The sequence below is a fragment of the Lampetra fluviatilis genome, chromosome 58 (genome assembly GCF_964198595.1).
Source record: "Lampetra fluviatilis chromosome 58, kcLamFluv1.1, whole genome shotgun sequence".
NCBI lineage: Eukaryota > Metazoa > Chordata > Hyperoartia > Petromyzontiformes > Petromyzontidae > Lampetra > Lampetra fluviatilis.
The window spans coordinates 3,115,893-3,136,973 of NC_136332.1; the positions used below are offsets into that span (position 1 = coordinate 3,115,893).

At 49.9% G+C, this 21,081-nt stretch overlaps 2 protein-coding genes across 8 annotated transcripts in view; one reads left to right on the plus strand and one right to left on the minus strand.

Moving 5' to 3' along the window:
- Positions 1-20,358, minus strand: part of TBC1D24 (TBC1 domain family member 24) — a 525,632-nt gene extending 505,274 nt beyond the window's left edge. For 3 of the 4 annotated variants that reach the window (XR_013640389.1, XM_078880749.1, XM_078880747.1), the window contains exon 1: positions 5,696-5,930. The gene's annotated coding sequence lies outside the window, so the exon portion shown is untranslated. Of the gene's footprint in view, positions 1-5,695; positions 5,931-20,296 lie in introns of those variants that run through there. The other variant, XM_078880748.1, reaches the window with a different exon arrangement.
- A 3-nt stretch (positions 20,359-20,361) lies between these two features.
- Positions 20,362-21,081, plus strand: part of LOC144950591 (uncharacterized) — a 51,819-nt gene continuing 51,099 nt past the window's right edge. For 3 of the 4 annotated variants that reach the window (XM_078880738.1, XM_078880741.1, XM_078880740.1), the window contains exon 1: positions 20,362-20,499. In XM_078880738.1, the coding sequence (XP_078736864.1) occupies positions 20,495-20,499 (5 nt within the window). In that variant the 5' untranslated portion in view covers positions 20,362-20,494. The remainder of the gene's footprint in view (positions 20,500-21,081) is intronic. The other variant, XM_078880739.1, reaches the window with a different exon arrangement.

Consider the following 21,081-nt stretch of genomic DNA (forward strand, 5'->3'; position numbering starts at 1 on the left):
TTTTTTTAAAAAGTACTTTTAAATATTTTATTCAGAAGCAACCGATCACAAATGATAGCGCAACGAAGTGGCTTATCATCATCAACATCGCGTGGAAATGTATAGCAGCCAAACACTCTGAACGCCGTGGCTCTAACATACACCACTGCAAACTCGGTATCACTCGTTTGTTTAATTTTTATGACCCTCGGTCTAATATTCAACACACTCACCTGACTCACCACTCATCACATCACCTGACACCACGCTGATGGAAGGACGTAAAAAAATCTCAACAGCGCGCAAAGTGGGGAGACGCACACGCTTCGAATTACACACGAGGTACGGGAAGATAAAGACAACACTGTACATATGTAGGGGTTATTACGGGGAGAAGGGCGGACAGAAAACACAAGGGTGTCTGCACCCACACACGGGTGTCTACATCCACGTCCGCAACCGTTAACCACTGGGGGGCCATGCGGGCTCTGTGATCCCCCATAACTCCGCCCCTCGGAGGGAATTCCTATAAAAGGCGGGGAGCCAGAGAGCTCGGGGCCAGAGTGGAAGACGCTTAGCAGTGAAGTCTGAAGACCGGCAGAATAGGCCCTGGGACTCCCCTGCCTCGCTGCCCTTGTCAGGGCCGAGCTGGGCAAGCCAGTGGCGCGGCCCCAAGAGCTTCCGGACCTCTGCTCTTGTAAGAGCAAGGCCGGCTTAGCTGGGTGCCGGGATCCGTGCTTTGCCAGGGCCGGATCAGATAGCCTCCCGTAGCACTATTAGAGGAGGACTGGGAATAGGACAAGGGAATAGTGCTAGGGGTGTTTTCCCATCTAGTACGGGTGAAGGGGCCGTTACATCTTCAAGTGTTGTACTGTCCTTGAGTTTAATAAAAGAGTGTGCCTCGACTCCGTCGTCAGTCTCCCTGGAACTCACTACACAAATACAGGCAGTCCTCTACTTACGATGGAGATGCGTTACGACGACCCCATCGCACATTTTGATTTAAAGCTTTCGTGACTGCAGGGATTCATATTCTTGGTTCTTTCGGTAAAGTCACGTAGAAGGAAAACAATAAAATAATAAAAATATAAAATAATAAAAATATAAAACACTCACTTGGTAAGCCATATAATCTTGGTGGCCTGGCAGCAGAAGGTTTCAACGAGAACTGTTTGGTTTGATCAATGAATGCGGTTGAATCAGAAATTATTTTGTTGGTTTGTATGACGAGGCTGTTGGTGGGATCTTTTTTATTTTTGTATAGCTGCCATCGTTGAGAATTTTTTTTATATTTTTATTATTTTATTGTTTCCCTTCTACGTGACTTTACCGAAAGAACCAAGAATATGGACCCCATCGTAAGTCAAAAATATCTTAAGTTGAAGATGGCCTAGCCTACCCAGGAGTCTTAAAGAATGGTGATAATTTAGCAAAAGAGAGCAATTTACAGTACCGTACTGTATAAACAATATACTGTATGTATTTATTAATTACAATACTGTATTGCACAGCAAAATGTAAAGTACAGTAAAAAAACAAGGTAAATTCTTAGCCTACCTATATGAACTGCAATTTAATACAAAGTTTTTTCAGGAAACAATCCTATCTGCTATAAAAAAAACTTTTTAACATGCATTGAACGTATCGTATCGTGGTAACCCTAAAATGAAATCGCTAAAGCTACGTATCATACATGCATTGAACGTTCTCTTTCGCCGCTGCGTTTGCCTGCCGCGCGAAATTTAAAATAATTCACAATTTTGTCGTATCGCTATCGCCAGCGTGAGATCGAAAAATCGTAAGTCGGACCCCATCATAACTCGGGGACGATCTGTACATATACGGAACAGACAACGAGGTCAGTGGCGATGGGACTGCTCGTGGTGCGGCCAAGCCTCGGGTCGAGGATGGCCATGACAAGAAATAAAGGATATGGACATCGAAAAAACTGAGCTTGAGCTTGCCATGTCATGGATGAAAGGGAACACTGCTGCCGGTCGAGATAAAAGCTTTGGTGGCAGCAAAAAAGGAGGAAACATGGGCAAGAGACAAACATTGCACACTCCTGTGGGTGAAGAAGGCAAGGTCACCCATGGAAACCACACTCCGGCACCGCCACTTAGTGGCGAATGACGATTGTTGTTGTTCAGTCTATGTATATGTGAGTCAATATGTGTAAGTCGATGTGTGTGTGAGTAGATTTGTGTGTGTAACTACATGTGTGTGTCTAAAGTCGATGTCTGTGTGTGAGTCCATATGTGTGTGTAAGTCGATGTGTGTGTGTGCGAGTCGATTTGTGTGTGTAACTACATGTGTGTCTAAAGTCGATGTCTGTGTGTGTGAGTCCATATGTGTGTGTAAGTCGATGTGTGTATGTGTGAGTAGATTTGTGTGTGTAACTACATGTGTGTGTCTAAAGTCGATGTCTGTGTGAGTCCATATGTGTGTGTAAGTCGATGTGTGTGTGCAAGTCGATTTGTGTGTGTAACTACATGTGTGTATAAAGTCGATGTCTGTGTGTGAGTCCATGTGTGTGTAAGTCGATGTGTGTGTGTGTGTGTAAGTCGATGTGTGTGTGCAAGTCGATTTGTGTGTGTAACTACATGTGTGTCTAAAGTCGATGTCTGTGTGTGTGAGTCCATGTGCGTGTGTGCGTGGTGTATTCCGCAAATATGGCCGACTGTGAGGGCGGGCACAAGCCGGCGTGAGTAGGTTAAACGTTGAGTTTTATAAGGGCACCACGGGGTGACCAGCCCCTCCCCACCCAGCCCCACACCTCACCCAGCCCCACCCAGCCCCACCCAGCCGCTCCCCACCCTCCCCTCTCCACCCAGCCCCTCCCCACCCTCCCCACACAGCCCCACCCTCCCCTCCCCACCCAGCTCCACCCATCCCATTTTTGGATGCACGACAGATGGACGGACACAATAATCCCCTGTGGGCTGGTGGAACCAGGTGGTTCCTACCAGTATCAAAGGTTGCTGCAAACCCCAAAATCGAATGATAGCATCTCGGCATTGCTGACTCGGTGTGTCTGACCTCTGAGTCAATCCCGGACACACCGTCATCATCTCGATCTTTGACATCCACAATAGCGGTGTTGTTTTTATTATTACACGCTTTTATTTAACTCACTCTGTCTGCTGTTTTTGTTGTCGTTGTTGTATTCTCAAATCTTGTAACTCAATTTTAACCCACTTCCCAATGTGGTATCGACTGCAAACTTCGTATACTTATGTCTTACTGATGACAATACTATATTCTATCATAAAAAATATATTTGAAACAATCTTTTTATACACTTTCTATTAGCTCACTGTCTGGTGTTGTTGTCGTATCCTCAAATCTTGTAACTCAATTTTAACCCACTTCCCAATGTGGTATCGACTGCAAACTTTGTATACTTATGTCATACTGATGACAATACTATATTCTATCATAAAAAAATAATTACAAACAACCTTACACAGCATGCAATTAGAGCCAAGCCGAAACATAACAATGTTTCGGCTTGGCTCTAATTGTCCACGCTCAACTGACGTTGGCTGTAATTGGCCACGGCCCCTTACGTTATGGCAAGCTTCGGGGCCACTTCATGGAGTCGTGGAGTTCTGCCATTACTAGTACATTTCATAAAAGCGTGTTTAAAAAAAAAAGTATTTGTAAATATTACTTATTTTGGGTTAGATCACGTCAATATACAAATGTTGTGTCGTTAAACCCACCACCACCACCCGACACGGCCAATTGGCAACGTTTGTTCACGTAAACAAAACAAAGTACAGCCACGCAGCGGTGTGTTGGAGAATAAACCCACAACATTCACAATTCTTGTTCTCTCCAACACACAACCAGTGTGTTGCTGTGGTTGGGTGGTGGCAGGTTTAACGACACATTTATATATAATTATGATTCTCCGACTGATGCTCCTGCTGTTATGGAGTGACTCATGCAGCCAGCTATGGCTGCAGGGTTTTGGGTAGTACATGTTGTTTATGTCGTTTATTGTGAAAATTCCGTCACAGTTTCTATGATCACTGTTTCATTGCTTTTATGGCTTTATTTTGGTGATTTCGAAAAGTTTTTCGGTTTGGCCATGTTTGTTTGTTGTAGTACGGAGTTAGACTGATGGCCTTAATCTAAGTTGTCTTGTGGTTGTTGTTGTTTGACTTGCATCCCACTGGGATTTTGCACACAGCGTTGGTGCACGGTGCTTTTCCTGCAATATTTAGCGGTCTTTTCTTGGATTTTCTGTTTGCACTTAGTCACATATTCACTTTAAGATGTTTTCTTGTTCATGTTTTTATTTTTTGTTTGTTGCGGTTGCACCCGATTCAAGAGCCGAATGCCTCACAGGGCTATACCTAATCAATGAACTTGAACATCCTTACGCGATCTAACCCAAGACACCTCGCTTATGGATTACATTGGACGCGAAAGCCCCCAACTACTGCCGCCACGTGTTAAAGTGCTCGACATAGAAACGCCCTAACAGAGTGCTGGTGGACATTCCACATGTCCATGGCGGGAGAAGTCAGGGCGAAACGGCGCGATCGATATCAGACGCAGCAAGGGTTGTTGTTAAATCCACTCCTGGAGAAGCCGCCGTCGTTCCTGAAGATTCCGCAATGCAATGCTATATCTATATACATACATTACACACACACACGCACACATATATACATTGTACGCAATGAGAAAAAAAAATGCGGATGGACATTCCACGTTCCCGGGCCGGGAGAAGTCCATCCAAACAGATCACAATTTCAATGGCACGGCGCTGCATATGCACGTGCCCCGAGCGATTTGACCGCGGCTGATTAAATGTTCAAAAGATACGCGGGCGACGATGCCCATTCCACATTACGAGGCCGGGGGCCGGGTAACGTAATTCTGAAGCGGTGTAACAACGCTTACACATTTCGATTTAAAGCTTTCGTGACTGCAGGGATTCATCTTCTTGGTTCTTTCGGTAAAGTCACGTAGAAGGAAAATAATGAAATAATAAAAATAAAACATTATAAAATACAATTCTCACGACGTTTCGGCCACAACGCATGCAGCCGTCCTCAGGTGGAGAACAGGTCTGTCGAAAAGACAGCGTCTGAATTAAGACCTGTTCTTCACCTGAGGACGGCTGCTTGCGTTGTGGCCGAAACGTCGTGAGAATTGTATTTTATTATGTTTTATTTTTATTATTTTATTATTTCCATTCTACGTGACTTTACCGAAAGAACCAAGAAGATGAACGCTTACACAGCATACATTTAATTATAAAATGTCAACTATTGTAACTGAACTGCATATCGACGAGCCTAATGTTTCCACGCAACACGCCCAGAGTGTCGTGGTTACATTCCACATTACTATGGCCGGGGAAATGACATTCGAAACGGCGTTAAAGCGTAAACGACAAAAATAAAGATACGCACAGACACACAGATATATCGATATTAGCAGATACGTCTCAAAGTCAGCAGCAACAACAAGAGGAGCGTCATTCCACATTCCCGGTCCGGGAGAAGTCCATCTAAGGCGTTATGTGTGGGGTGTGGGAGGAGGGGGGGGTGATGGATAATCGATACAAATCGTTCGCTCAATTGGCGAACCGCGTTTTTAACGTCTCGTAAATGTCAAATCAATTAATGTAACTGTACGCAAAATAGTTAAACGTTTCACAACCACCCCCTCCCTCACGCAGCTGCACTGTACTTACCAATGGCCGTTCGTGATGCGAATCTCAAATCCTCAATCGAAGTCGCTCCTAGGGGCGATTATAATCATCACCACAACAGATTAAACTGGGTGCCATTCAACGTTACAATCTCAAGCTTTGCCCCCCCCCCTCTCTTCCTCCCCCAAACGTATCGTTGTTTGTATCAAGAGCGAGAGACCAAATGGCCAGAAATGTTGACGGCATCGATTTTTTTTTCGTCGTCGTCGTTTTAAAGTCCCCGTTCAGATTTCCCACAGCGGTTGGGTTACGGTGCGGTCGCTGCCCGCCCGTCTGATTGGCCGAGGCGGCCCGGGGTGGCTTTTATATGGCGCAGGCTCGACCAATCGGATGCGTCGCACGGGAGGAGCGGTGCTTGTCCGGTCTACGGATTCCGATGCTCCTATCCCCAGCAACGTTAACAGAATTGTATTCTTGGTTCTTTCGGTAAAGTCACGTAGAAGGGAAATAATAAAATAATATAAATGTATATACTGTATAAAGAACCAAGAATATGAATCCCTGCAGTCACGAAAGCTTTGAATAAAAAAAGTTAACAGAATTGTTGTTCATTCTGGTAGGAACCTCCTGGTTCCACCAGCCCACAGGGGATTATTGTGTCCGTCCGTCGTGCATCCAAAAATGGGTGGGGTGGGGCTGGGTGGGGAGGGGCTGGGTGGGGAGGGTGGGGCTGGGTGGAGAGGGGAGGGTGGGCTGGGTGTGGAGGGTGGGGCAGGGTGATGAGGGGAGGAGCTGGGTGGGGAGGGTGGGGAGGGGCTAGGTGGAGAGGGTGGGGCTGGGTGGGGAGGGGAGGGAGGGGCTGGGTGGGGAGGGTGGGGAGGGGCTGGGTGGGGAGGGTGGGGAGGGGCTGGGTGGGGAGGGGTTGGGTGGGGAGGGTGGGGCTGGGTGGGGTGGGGAGAGTGGGGAGGGGCTGGGTGGGGAGGGGAGGGTGGGGAGGGGCTGGGTGGGGAGGGGCTGGGTGGGGAGGGTGGGGCAGGGTGATGAGGGGAGGGGCTGGGTGGGGAGGGGCTGGGTGGAGAGGGTGGGGCTGGGTGGGGAGGAGAGGGTGGGGGAGGGGCTGGGTGGGGAGGGTGGGGGTGGGGCTGGGTGGGGAGGGGCTGGTCACCCCGTGGTGCCCTTATAAAACTCAACGTTTAACCTACTCACGCCGGCTTGTGCCCGCCCTCAAAGTCGGCCATATTTGCGGAATACACCACGCCGCCGTTGACCCTGGCCATTGACCGAGCAACCCAACGTTCCTACCAGCTCCCTCCGCAGGAATGTGTTTTATTTGGTAAAAACAGAACGTGCCAATTCGTTACGTGTACGGCACACACAACAGAGTGTTGTAGAGTCAGGGGCCGTCCATATATGACGTCACGCACCTAGTGGGGGGGGGGGGGTCAGACATTTGTGACGATGTGTGACGAGGGGGGGGGGGTGTTTGAGAAATGTGACGTCACATAAAAATGCGCAACTTTAAATAAATATAGACGCCACGTTCTACTTAATTAAATAGACTTTTTAATAAATGTTTTCTTCTACAACATCAGAGTGCAGCGCCACATTAAATACGCACTACAATGACAATAGTTTAAAGAGATTTGAAGCATGTTTTATTTGGGGGGGGGGGGGGCAGAGCTTTGTGACGTCATATTTGAGGGGGGGGGTCTGACTTTTTGTGACGCCGTGTGACGAGGGGGGGGGGGTGGTCAAAAATCGTCCAAAATCGCGTGACGTCATTTATGGACGGCCCCACACCTGCACACCCATTATCAGTGCCCTACCTTATTAGGGACCAATTCAGACCTGATTGGTCACTCCTCGTGGCCCTTATTCATCTCAACTATCATTCTGCAAAGTCCCATCACAAGGAAGAAACACGGAAAATGTAGACAAATTATTTCTAGATTTGAAGCTTTCGTGACTGCAAGGATTCATATTCTTAGGTTTTTTTCGGTAAAGTCACGTAGGTAAAAAAATTTAAATTAATAAAAGTAAAATAAAAAATAAAAGAAAAAAATGTACCTACGTGACTTTACCGAAAAAAACCTAAAAATATGTAGAAAAATTATGTTTATTTTTGCCCGTATTGAAACGGCTGTACGCCGTATGGATCTGAACACTCAATTTCCCTGCCACAAGAATACGGGTTAAACCGTATAAACTTAACAGGTACGACCAACTCAGTAAAAGATCAAGAGAGAAAAACATTGCTAAACATCTAAAAATTCCCAAAACAATCATTACAAAAAAAGTTCTGAGTTATATATCACGCGACTCGAAATATGCATCGTTCACTTATCGTTGAAGATTGTTCGACGGTTATAAAGCAATAAACTTAATAAATCCACAAGGGCTTCTCCTCACCACACGAATAAACATCGCGTCAGACACGTGTCGCAATCGCGCGCGCGCCACCACTGACGGAAGTGAAACATCCTCGCAACTTGCAGTGGTTCTCAGAGCGGTCTCTCCAGGCCCGTATTACACAATAGACCACAGTGGTCAATGTTCCTAGGGCCCATCTCACTCACACACTCATCCACTCACCCACCCACCCACTCACCCACTCACTCACACGCCCACTCACACACTCACTCACTCACCCACTCACTCACTCGCCCACCCACCCACTCACTCACCAACCCACTGACCCACCCACCCACTCACTCACCCACTACCCACTCACTCACACACTCACTCACCCACCTACCTACTCACGCACACACTCACTCACCCACTCACTCACTCACCCACTCACCCACTCACTCACACACCCACTCACACACTCACTCACTCACCCACTCACTCACTCGCCCACCCACCCACTCACTCACCCACCCACTGACCCACCCACTCACTCACCCACTACCCACTCACTCACTCACACACTCACTCACTCACTCACCCACCTACCTACTCACGCACACACTCACTCACCCACTCACTCACTCACCCACTCACTCACTCGCCCACCCACTCACTCACTCACTCACCCACCTACCTACTCACGCACACACTCACTCACCCACTCACTCACCCACTCACTCACACACACACTCACCCACTCACTCACCCACTCACTCACCCACTCACCAACTCACCCACCCACTCACTCACACACTCACTCATTCACTCACTCACCCACCCACTCACTCACACACCCACTCACTCACTCACCCACCCACTCACTCACTCACCCACCTACCTACTCACGCACACACTCACTCACCCACTCACTCACCCACTCACTCACTCACTCGCCCACCCACCCACCCACTCACCCACCCACCCACCCACTCACCCACCCACCCACCCTCCCACTCACTCACTCACTCACCCACCCACTCACTCACTCACCCACTCAATCATTCACTCGCCCACCCACCCACCCACTCACTCGCCCACCCACCCACCCACCCACCCACTCACCCACCCACCCACTCACCCACCCACCCACCAACCCACCCACCCACCCACTCACTCACTCACTCACTCACCCACCCACCCACCCACCCACCCACTCACCCACTCACCCACCCATTCACTCACCCACTCACCCACTCACTCACTCACTCACCCACTCACTCACCCACTCACCCACCCACTCACTCACTCACTCACCCACCCACCCACTCACTCACTCATCCACTCACCCACTCACTCAACCACCCACTCACTCACCCACCCACCCACTCACTCACTCACCCACTCACCCACCCACTCACTCACCCACCCACCCACCCACCCACCCACCCACCCACTCACTCACTCACTCACCCACCCACCCACTCACCCACCCACTCACTCACTCGCCAACCCACCCACCCACTCACTCACCCAGCTGCCCACTCACCCACCAACCCACCCACTCACTCACTCACCCACCCACTCACTCACCCACTCACTCACCCTCCCACTCACTCACCCACCCACCCACCCACCCACCCACCCACCCACCCACTCACTCACCCACCCACTCACCCACCCACTCACTCACTCACCCACCCACCCACCCACTCACTCACTTACTCACCCACCCACCCACTCACTCACCCACTCACCCACCCACCCACCCACTCACCCACCCACCCACTCACCCACCCACTCACCCACCCACTCACTCACCCACCCACCCACCCACTCACTCACTCACCCACCCACCCACCCACCCACTCACCCACCCACCCACTCACTCACTCGCCCACCCACCCACTCACTCACCCAGCTGCCCACTCACCCACCAACCCACCCACTCACTCACTCACTCACCCACCCACCCACCCACCCACTCACCCACCCACCCACTCACCCACCCACTCACTCACTCACCCACTCACTCACCCACTCACTCACTCACCCACTCACTCACCCACCCACTCACTCACCCACTCACCCATCCACTCACCCACTGACCCACCCACCCACTCACTCACTCACCCACTCACTCACACACTCACTCACCCACTCACTCACACACTCACTCACTCACCCACTCACTCACTCACTCACCCACCCACCCACCCACTCACTCACCCACTCACCCATCTACTCACTCACTCACCCACTCACTCACCCACCCACTCACTCACCCACCCACTCACTCACCCACTCACTCACTCACTCACCCACTCACTCACCCACCCACTCACTCACTCACCCACTCACCCACTCACTCACTCACTCACCCACCCTCCCTCCCACTCACTCACTCACTTACACACCCACCCACCCACTCACTCACCCACCCACTCAATCATTCACTCGCCCACCCACCCACCCACCCACTCACTCGCCCACCCACCCACCCACCCACTCACCCACCCACCCACCCACTCACCCACCCTCCCACTCACTCACTCACCCACCCACCCACTCACTCACTCACTCACCCACCCACTCAATCATTCACTCGCCCACCCACCCACCCACTCACTCGCCCACCCACCCAACCACCCACTCACCCACCCACCCACTCACCCACCAACCCACCCACCCACTCACTCACTCACCCACCCACCCACCCACCCACTCACCCACCCACTCACCCACTCACCCACCCATTCACTCACCCACTAACCCACTCACTCACTCACTCACCCACTCACTCACTCACCCACCCACTCACCCACTCACTCAACCACCCACTCACTCACCCACCCACCCACTCACTCACTCACTCACCCACTCACCCACTCACCCACCCACCCACCCACCCACCCACTCACCCACCCACCCACCCACTCACCCACCCACTCACTCACTCGCCAACCCACCCACCCACTCACTCACCCAGCTGCCCACTCACCCACCAACCCACCCACTCACTCACTCACCCACCCACCCACCCACTCACTCACTCACTCACTCACCCACTCACTCACTCACCCACTCACCCACCCACCCACTCACTCACCCACTCACTCACTCACCCACCCACCCACCCACTCACTCACTCACTCACTCACCCACCCACCCACTCACCCACCCACTCACTCACTTACTCACCCACCCACCCACCCACTCACTCACCCACTCACCCACCCACCCACTCACCCACCCACCCACCCACCCACTCACCCACCCACTCACCCACCCACTCACTCACTCACTCACCCACCCACCCACCCACTCACTCACTCACCCACCCACCCACCCACTCACCCACCCACTCACTCACTCGCCCACCCACCCACTCACTCACCCACTCACTCACCCACCCACTCACTCACCCACTCACCCATCCACTCACCCACTGACCCACCCACCCACTCACTCACCCACTCACCCATCTACTCACTCACTCACCCACTCACTCACCCACCCACTCACTCACCCACCCACCCACCCACCCACTCACTCACTCACTCACCCACTCACTCACTCACCCACTCACTCACCCACCCACTCACTCACTCACTCACTCACCCACCCACCCACCCACTCACTCACTCACTCACCCACCCACTCAATAATTCACTCGCCCACCCACCCACCCACCCACTCACTCGCCCACCCACCCACCCACCCACTCACCCACCCACCCACCCACTCACCCACCCACCCACCCACTCACTCACCCACCAACCCACCCACCCACCCACCCACTCACTCACTCACCCACCCACCAACCCACTCACCCACCCACTCACCCACTCACCCACCCATTCACTCACCCACTCACCCACTCACTCACTCACTCACCCACTCACTCACCCACTCACTCACTCACTCACTCACCCACCCACTCACTCACTCACTCACTCACCCACCCACCCACCCACCCACCCACTCACCCACTCACCCACCCACCCACCCACCCACCCACCCACCCACTCACTCACTCACTCACCCACCCACTCACTCACCCACCCACTCACTCACTCGCCCACCCACCCACCCACTCACTCACCCAGCTGCCCACTCACCCACCAACCCACCCACTCACTCACCCACCCACTCACCCACCCACTCACTCACTCACCCACCCACCCACCCACCCACCCACTCACTCACTCACTCACCCACCCACCCACTCACCCACCCACTCACTCACTCACTCACCCACCCACTCACTCACTCACTCACTCACTCACCCACCCACCCACTCACTCACCCACTCACCCACCCACTCACCCACCCACCCACTCACCCACCCACCCACTCACCCACCCACCCACTCACCCACCCACCCACTCACTCACCCACTCACCCACCCACCCACTCACTCACTCACCCACCCACCCACCCACCCACTCACTCACTCACTCACCCACCCACCCACCCACCCACTCACTCACCCACTACCCACTCACTCACTCACACACTCACTCACTCACTCACCCACCTACCTACTCACGCACACACTCACCCACTCACTCACTCACCCACTCACTCACTCGCCCACCCACTCACTCACTCACCCACCTACCTACTCACGCACACACTCACTCACCCACTCACTCACTCACCCACTCACTCACTAACACACACACTCACCCACTCACTCACCCACTCACTCACTCACCCACTCACCAACTCACCAACTCACCCACCCACTCACACACTCACTCACCCACCCACCCACTCACCCACCCACCCACCCACTCACCCACCCACCCACCCACTCACCCACCCACTCACTCACTCACTCACCCACCCACCCACCCACTCACTCACTCACCCACCCACCCATCCACTCACCCACCCACTCACTCACTCGCCCACCCACCCACTCACTCACCCAGCTGCCCACTCACCCACCAACCCACCCACTCACTCACTCACCCACCCACTCACTCACCCACTCACTCACTCACTCACCCACTCACTCACTCGCCCACTCACTCACTCACCCACCTACCTACTCACGCACACACTCACTCACCCACTCACTCACTCACCCACTCACTCACTCACACACACACACCCACTCACTCACCCACTCACCAACTCACCCACCCACTCACACACTCACTCACCCACTCACTCACCCACCCACCCACTCACCCACCCACCCACCCACTCACCCACCCACCCACTCACCCACTCACTCACTCACCCACCCACCCACTCACTCACTCGCCCACCCACCCACTCACTCACCCAGCTGCCCACTCACCCACCAACCCACCCACTCACTCACTCACCCACCCACTCACCCACCCACCCACTCACCCACTCACTCACCCACTCACTGCGCACCGCCTGAGGGTGCGAGATGCCCTTCCTGGTGGGGTAGCGACGCATGGCCAGATTTGTTTAGAAGGAAAATCATCGAAAACACTAATGAAGTTACAACTTACTTTGTTTCATCAATCCCTATGTATTCATTAACATAATACATTTTCTTGGTTTGTTCGGTAAAGTCACGTAGAAGGGAAATAAAACAATACAATTCTCACGACGTTTCGATTGCAACACAAGCAATCATCATCAGGTGTGATTCCAAGAACACAGGATGAGATGTTACTATCCTTTGTGCAAGCACTTCCAAGAGTTCATGAACAGTGAGCCTGGTGAAATTTGGGGAGCGCATCGTCAGTAGTGAACCTTTGGTTCCGAGGGTGTTTCGGCCTTTCACACTATACACCCTCCCCAAAGGCGGCCAGCGACATGGTGATCAATCCTACGCTTGCGTCCCATGCCCAATTAGTCATAGGAGTTGCCTTGTTGTTGATAGCCAACAAACCACAGTAGTCACGAAAGCTTTAAATCGAAAATGATAAAAAAAATTAGCGATTTAGAAGCAAAGGGGTGCAAGGCTGCAGCAAAGGTTAAGAACCGCTGGCCTAGGGCCTTCAAGGCCCTGGCGGTCTCCCAGGGCCACCGCCGCTGAGCGGTCCGTGACGGCCCTCCATGTGCTCAACCGCGGCTGTGATGCAATCGCACGTTGACGTTTTTTTTCTTCTTTTATATAACTTTTGCTTCGGATATGAATATTTGACTCGTGATATTTGATCTACTACCCTGATGAAAATACCCTAACCCGTAAATGGACCTCCCCACCCCCCACCACCAGAAAAACTGTAATTTTAGCTGTGTTAAAGAACATTTTTTTTGTTAAGTTCCGGTAATATGAATCATTTTTAAATCCTTTATATTAAGTTCGCGTGCTTGCTTGCGTGCTTGCTTGCTTGCTTAGGACCGTGCAAATCTTTCGGTCGTTTGTTAACCCACTTCCCGTGATCCAATCGAGCTGACATTTTCCACACAGACTCGTTGTGCCAGACAATTATTGTTCGTGAAAAAAAATTCCCAAAATTTTACACTTTATAGGCAAAATTTTTTTATTTTACATATATTCAAATAGAACGCATTCATGGCTTTGGCTGAACGTCAGAGTGTAAGAGCCCAGAGCGTAACCCCTCCACAGGCCGTGGCGGAGTAGCACAGTTGGTAGCGCCCTCGCTTCCCATGCCAAAGGTCGCGGGATCGATCCCTGCGTCCTCCACAGGCGAATATATTTTTTAATCCTTTATATTAAGTTCGCTGCCACGCATATAAAGGATTTATAGTGAAAAACTTTGTTTTTACGGGTTATACTTATTAAATCCTTTATATTAAGTTCGCTTGCTTGCTTAGGACCGTGCAAATCTTTCGGTCGTTTTTTAACCCACTTCCCGTGATCCAATCGAGCTGACATTTTCCACACAGACTCGTTGTGCGTGACAATTAATGTTCGTGAAATTTTTTTTCCAAAATTTTACACTTTTTAGGACAAAAATATTATATTTAATAACCAATTGCTTAATGGTGCAATGCAATCATCTGACCCATAGGTGGCAGCCATCTCAAGCCAGAGCACGAGAGGACTCTAGCCGCCACGCATATATTATAAAGGATTTATAGTGAAAAACTTTGTTTTTACGGGTTATACTTATATTAAGTTCGCTTGCTTGCTTAGGACCGTGCAAATCTTTCGGTCGTTTTTTAACCCACTTCCCGTGATCCAATCGAGCTGACATTTTCCACACAGACTCGTTGTGCCAGACAATTATTGTTCGTGAAATTTTTTTCCCAAAATTTTACACTTTTTAGGACAAAAATATTATATTTAATTATCAATTGCTTAATGGTGCAATGCAATCATCTGACCCATAGGTGGCAGCCATCTCAAGTCAGAGGACGAGAGGACTCTAGCCGCCACGCATATATTATAAAGGATTTATAGTGAAAAACTTTGTTTTTACGGGTTATACGTATTTCTTCTTTACTATACCGTTTGCTTCGGATATTAATGCATATTTTAATCGTGATATTTAATCTACTACCCTGATGCAACTACCCTAACCCCTAAATGCACCTCCCCACCCCCCACCACCCGAAAAAATGTAATTTTAGCTGTGTTTAAGAACACGTTTTTTTTGTTAAGTTCCGGTAATATGAATAATTTTTCTATTCGTGGTATTTAGAGAGAGAAGGGAATGCGTTCAGTCACCAGGGGTGGGTGGCTTGCCTGTTCAGCGGAAACGTTTGCATCGGCGGTCCTAAAATGTTTGAGAATCGCCGCTCTAGAGGTAGGAGTGCTCAGACTTCATCCCAACCAACGCAACCTGCCCAACGACGAACTACTGGAGTATACTCTTTGTTTTTTTCGGTAAAGTCACGTAGATAAAAAATAAAATACAAATAAATAAAATCACGACGTTTCGGGCGCAACACAAGCGTCCTTCTTCAGGTGGGGACAACGTAGCGAAAGCACAAACACCTATTTGATTTTTTTACCTACGTGACTTTACCGAAAAAAACAAAGAGTATGAATCCTTGCAGTCACGAAAGCTTCAAATCGAGAACTACTGGGGTGTCCGTTCGTTTAACAATCACCCGATGAAGCTGCTTGGTTGTTTCATTGGAACCCCATTTTTCTATTGGCAAATGAGGTTCCAATGGTGTAAATGCTTACCCCGAGTTCTCATACTCTGATTGTGCATTGTCTTTGAGTTGTGCGCCTTTTGGCGTCATCTGGTCCAACACCATGTGAGACTAGGCTCTAAGGAAAGCTGTCTCGGGTGTGGACCAATCAACTTCAAGGACAGAGCACACATTATCAGAGTTATGTTTTTTTTCATTCCGACTGCAGGTATTGTGGTCAATGCAAACATGACTCCTTGTAAAAAAAGGTGTCAGTTTTGTTGCCACATAAAAGGGTAAAAAAACAATTATCATACTTGGTTGTTGTTGTAATCAGCAGCGAAATGTCGCAGTAACTCTAATAGTAAATGTTGTACTGTAGTGGCTTTTACTCTCCAAGCACACACCGCTGTATGCTGAAGTTCGTAACGAATTGGCACTTTTGTTTACGTGACAACCCTTTACTCATTGGCTGTGTCTGGTGGTAGTGGGTTTTAACGACACATTATTATTTCCGTGATCTACCCTCCCCCCCCCCAAAAAAACCTTTGTTATCAAAAAATTTTAATATCGCAGGACCCCTTAGGAAAGTCACGCTTTTGAGCAGCGTTTACAATCTTAAGTTTGTTCAACACGTAAGTAGGTTTTCGCGACCAATATCATCCATAAAATTACTTTTTGGGTTAGACCGCATGAATATAAATTTTGTGTCGTGAAACCCGCCACCACCCGACACAGCCAACTAGTAAGGTTTGTCACGTAAACAAAACGTGGCCAATTCGTTACTAGTCCAGCACACCCCCCAAAAAACCCCAGGATTATGAATCTTAAGTTTAACGTATACAGCGCCATCACACATATCGGGCTTTTTGTTGTTTCAGCATGCATCTTGTCCCCGTGGTCGCGTGGATATCTTTTCTTCCACATTTCTAAACATGCATTAAAATTATTTACGTTATTTTGGTGCTATAAATGTCCAAATGTTGGGGCCACTTTGTCGAGCGATCTTTTGTGGCCAGGTCGCTTCTAAACATATTTTTTAAAACTTTTTTTTAAACACGCTTTAATGAAAAGTACCGTACGAGTAATGGCAGAACTTCACGACTCCAGGAAGTGGCCCCGAAGCTTGCCACAACGTAAGGGACCGTGGTGATTGTTTTCAGCTAACGTTAGTTGAGCGTGGACAGTTAAACCCAAGCCGAAACATAACATATAAAAAAGAATGTTTAAATAAAAAAACATTTATTATGATAGAATCTAGTATTGTCACCAGTATGACATAAGTATACCAAGTTTGCAGTCGATACCACATTGGGAAGTGGGTTAAAATTGAGTTACAAGATTTGTGGATACGACAACACATACAGTAAGTTAAATAAAAGCGTGTAAAACGTTTTAAAATATGTTTTGCAATTTTTATGATATAATATCGTGTTGTCATCAGTATGACATACCTATACGAAGTTTGCAGTCGATATCACATTGGGAAGTATGTACAAATTGAGTTACAAGATATTTTTTTGAGAGTACAACAGACAAAGTGAGTGAAATAAAATCGTGTAATAAAAAAAAGAACATTTCATTCCACATCCTTCCTCAAATCGTACATTTGTAACAATCCTGACGTTCTGGGCAGCATTACAAGTGGGCACCGATGGTATCAGACTCATCAGATCAAGAGGGGGCGGATTTTCTTTGGGGGGGTGGAGAGGATTGGCGAGGTCATTGCCGTTCTGGGATCCGGTAATTAAGACTGAGCTCAGGTTTAGGAGCAGACCACGTGTCCGTGTGTACAGGCAGTCCTCGGATTACGAACACCCGCGCTTTCAAACTCACTTCCATGATTTGCTATTTTTTTACATCGACTTAAAATGTGAAGCTTAACTTGAAAATTGAACCGAGGCACTATTTTGTTCAGCCGAGCGATCCTCAGCGAGATGTAAAAGAGTCAGTCGAGTGCTGGGTTTAACCAGGCTGGATTGTGTGAGGAGCTCACAAATCCTTGAAAGATCTGGACAAAATCCCATCGGTGAGCTTCTCCGGCAGGCAAGGCTGCGTTGGCTGGGTCATGTAGCCCGCATGCCCAGCCACCGCATGCCTAAACAGCTTTGGCCGGATTGAGGGGGCTAAACGGGCGCGGCACGGGCTAGAGAAGAGATGGAGTGACGTGGTACAGGAGGACGTGGAGCTGAGTGGACTTGCCGATGACTGGTACCAGCGGTGTCAAGATCGGCCTCAGTGGAGGAGGCTCGTAAAGGACGCTACTGGGCAGTTGGAGGCAGTCGCCCTCCAACAACAACGGAGGGCGGAGGAGCGACGCTCACAAAAACGAGTGGAGCGCCGGGTGGCTAAAGCACAGCAAGTTGGCACAGTAGGGGGCACAGGTGGTGCATCAGCCAGTCATCTCGGTCATCTCAGTCAGCCAACCCATGGCACCTGTTGGGTCTGTGCCGTGACCTCCTCCTGCACCTAGCCTGGCACAGTAGGGGGTACAGCTGGTGGTGCATCTACCGGTCATCTCAGTCAGCCAACCCGTGGCACCTGCTGGGTCTGTCCCGTGACCTCATGCACCTAGCCTGGCACAGCAGGGGGTACAGCTGGTGGTGCATCTACCGGTCATCTCAATCAGCCAACCCATGGCACCTGCAGGGTCTGTACCGTGACCTCCTCCTGCACCTAGCCTGGCACAGTAGAGGGTACAGCTGGTGGTGCATCTACCGGTCCTCTCAGTCAGCCGACCCATGGCACCTGCAGGGTCTGTCTCGTGACCTCCTCCTGCACCTAGCCTGGCACAGTAGGGGGTACAGCTGGTGGTGCATCTACCGGTCATCTCAGTCAGCCAACCCATGGCACCTGCTGGGTTTGTCCCGTGACGTCAAGCACCTAGCCTGGCACAGTAGGGGGTACAGCTGGTGGTGGATCTACCGGTCATCTCAGTCAGCTTACCCATGTCACCTGTAGGGTCTGTCCCGTGACCTCCTCATGCACCTAGCCTGGCACAGTAGGGGGTACAGCTGGTGGTGCATCTACCGGTCATCTCAGTCAGCCAACCCATGGCACCTGCAGGGTCTGTCCCGTGACCTCCTCCTGCACCTAGCCTGGCACAGTAGGGGGTACAGCTGGTGGTGTATCTACTGGTCATCTCAGTCAGTCGACCCATGGCACCTGCAGGGTCTGTCCCGTGACCTCCTCCTGCACCTAGCCTGGCACAGTAGGGGGTACAGCTGGTGGTGCATCTACCGGTCATCTCAGTCAGCCAACCCATGGCACCTGCAGGGTCTGTCCCGTGACCTCCTCCTGCACCTAGCCTGGCACAGTAGGGGGTACAGCTGGTGGTGCATCTACCGGTCATCTCAATCAGCCGACCCATGGCACCTGCAGGGTCTGTCCCAACCAGTCTCGAAAGGCCGAATCAACACAGTCGCTTCTAAATTGTATTTACAAGGAACGTCTCTTCAACGTTTATAATATAAGTATTTTTTTGTAATTTAAAAGCAACGCGGCCGCGTCAAATTTTTATTAGTTTTAACGAAATAAATTAAAGCTCCCCACGACTGTGACGTCACATCCGTCCCCGCCAGAGATACAGTACATGTAATCGTTAAAACGTTACGGAAGTGACCTAATCTCATATCGCTTCCAATTTTTATTTAGATTTTTTTTTATCTTTAACACTTATATTTGCTATTTTAAAGTAACGCGGCCGATTCTGGAAATCTTGATAGTGTAATCGTTTAATAAATTATTTAACAAGATAAATAAAAGCCCCCCCCCCCCATACACGTCCGGGACGTCACATCCGTCCCCACAAGATAAATTTGAAATCGGTAAAAACGTAACGGAAATGATCTTTCTCACATCGATTTTAACTTATATTTATAACAAACATTATGTTTACCATTTATATTTGAGACTTAAAATCAAGGCAGCCGCGTCTAAATATCTCGAAAATGTAAAACAATAATTTTTTAACAAAATAAATAAAAGCCCCCACCCACCCTCCACGTCTCTGACGTCACATCCGTCCCCAGCAAAGACAATCGAATCGTTAAAACGGAAATGGCGTCATCGCACCCCCTCTCCTTAAAAAAAATAAACACTCACTTACATAAAAAAAAATTAACTCTACGGGCGCACGGTGATGAATAAATTCACCTAAATCTAAAACTCATTTGTATTTAAAAAAACAATTTCAGGTCCCGCGTTCCTCCCCCCTGACGTCACGTCCGCCCGCCCCGCCCCCCTCACCACACAGCAGAGGCAGTTGAAGCCAAGATGGAGACGAAGCGTTGCTGCGATGGTTTCGGATCTCGCCTCCAGTGATCTCCTCGTCTCGACTCCAGCAGCAAACCACGTCGCCGACGAACGCCCCAGGCGTTTTGCAGCGCCGCCGACAGCAGCAGCAGCAGCGGGAGGCAGGCGGAGGAACCGCGGCACCTTATTCCCATGAGGTAAACCCTTCGGCAACCCCCACCACCACCACCACCACCCTCCTCACCTTCCCCGATGTTTGTTAATGGTGGTGGTGGTAGTGGAGCGAACGCGCGCGCGGTGTTTGGGGGAGGGGAAGGAAACGCGTGTGGGGGGTGGGAAGAGATCTTGTGGCGCACACTTAAAGCCTTCGACTTTGTTGTACATTGGTGAGGGGTGGTGGTGGTGGTGAGGGGGGGGATGTTTGTTTTTGTGACTGGCCACACGAAGCATTTGTTTTTTACGAGCAAGTTTGACGATTTAAAATGTTTTTTTGTTTTGCTCGGAGGTTTTTTTTTTGCAAGATGCGTTGTGGTTGGTGGTGGTGGTGGCGTTGCGTGGTTGTTCCATAGCTTTTTTGAATGGAGGGGTGTTTTTGTTGCAGCTCCCGTGTTTATTGGGTTTGATCGGCGGTGTTAGATAATTGGAATCCTGATATCGATTTTATATTTTTTTTAATCGGAGGAATCTGATGAGTTGTAAATATATTTTTGGTCAACACGATGGGAGTGCAAGGTAAAGAAAGGTTAAATAAAATCACCGAAATAAATACAAACACTAAA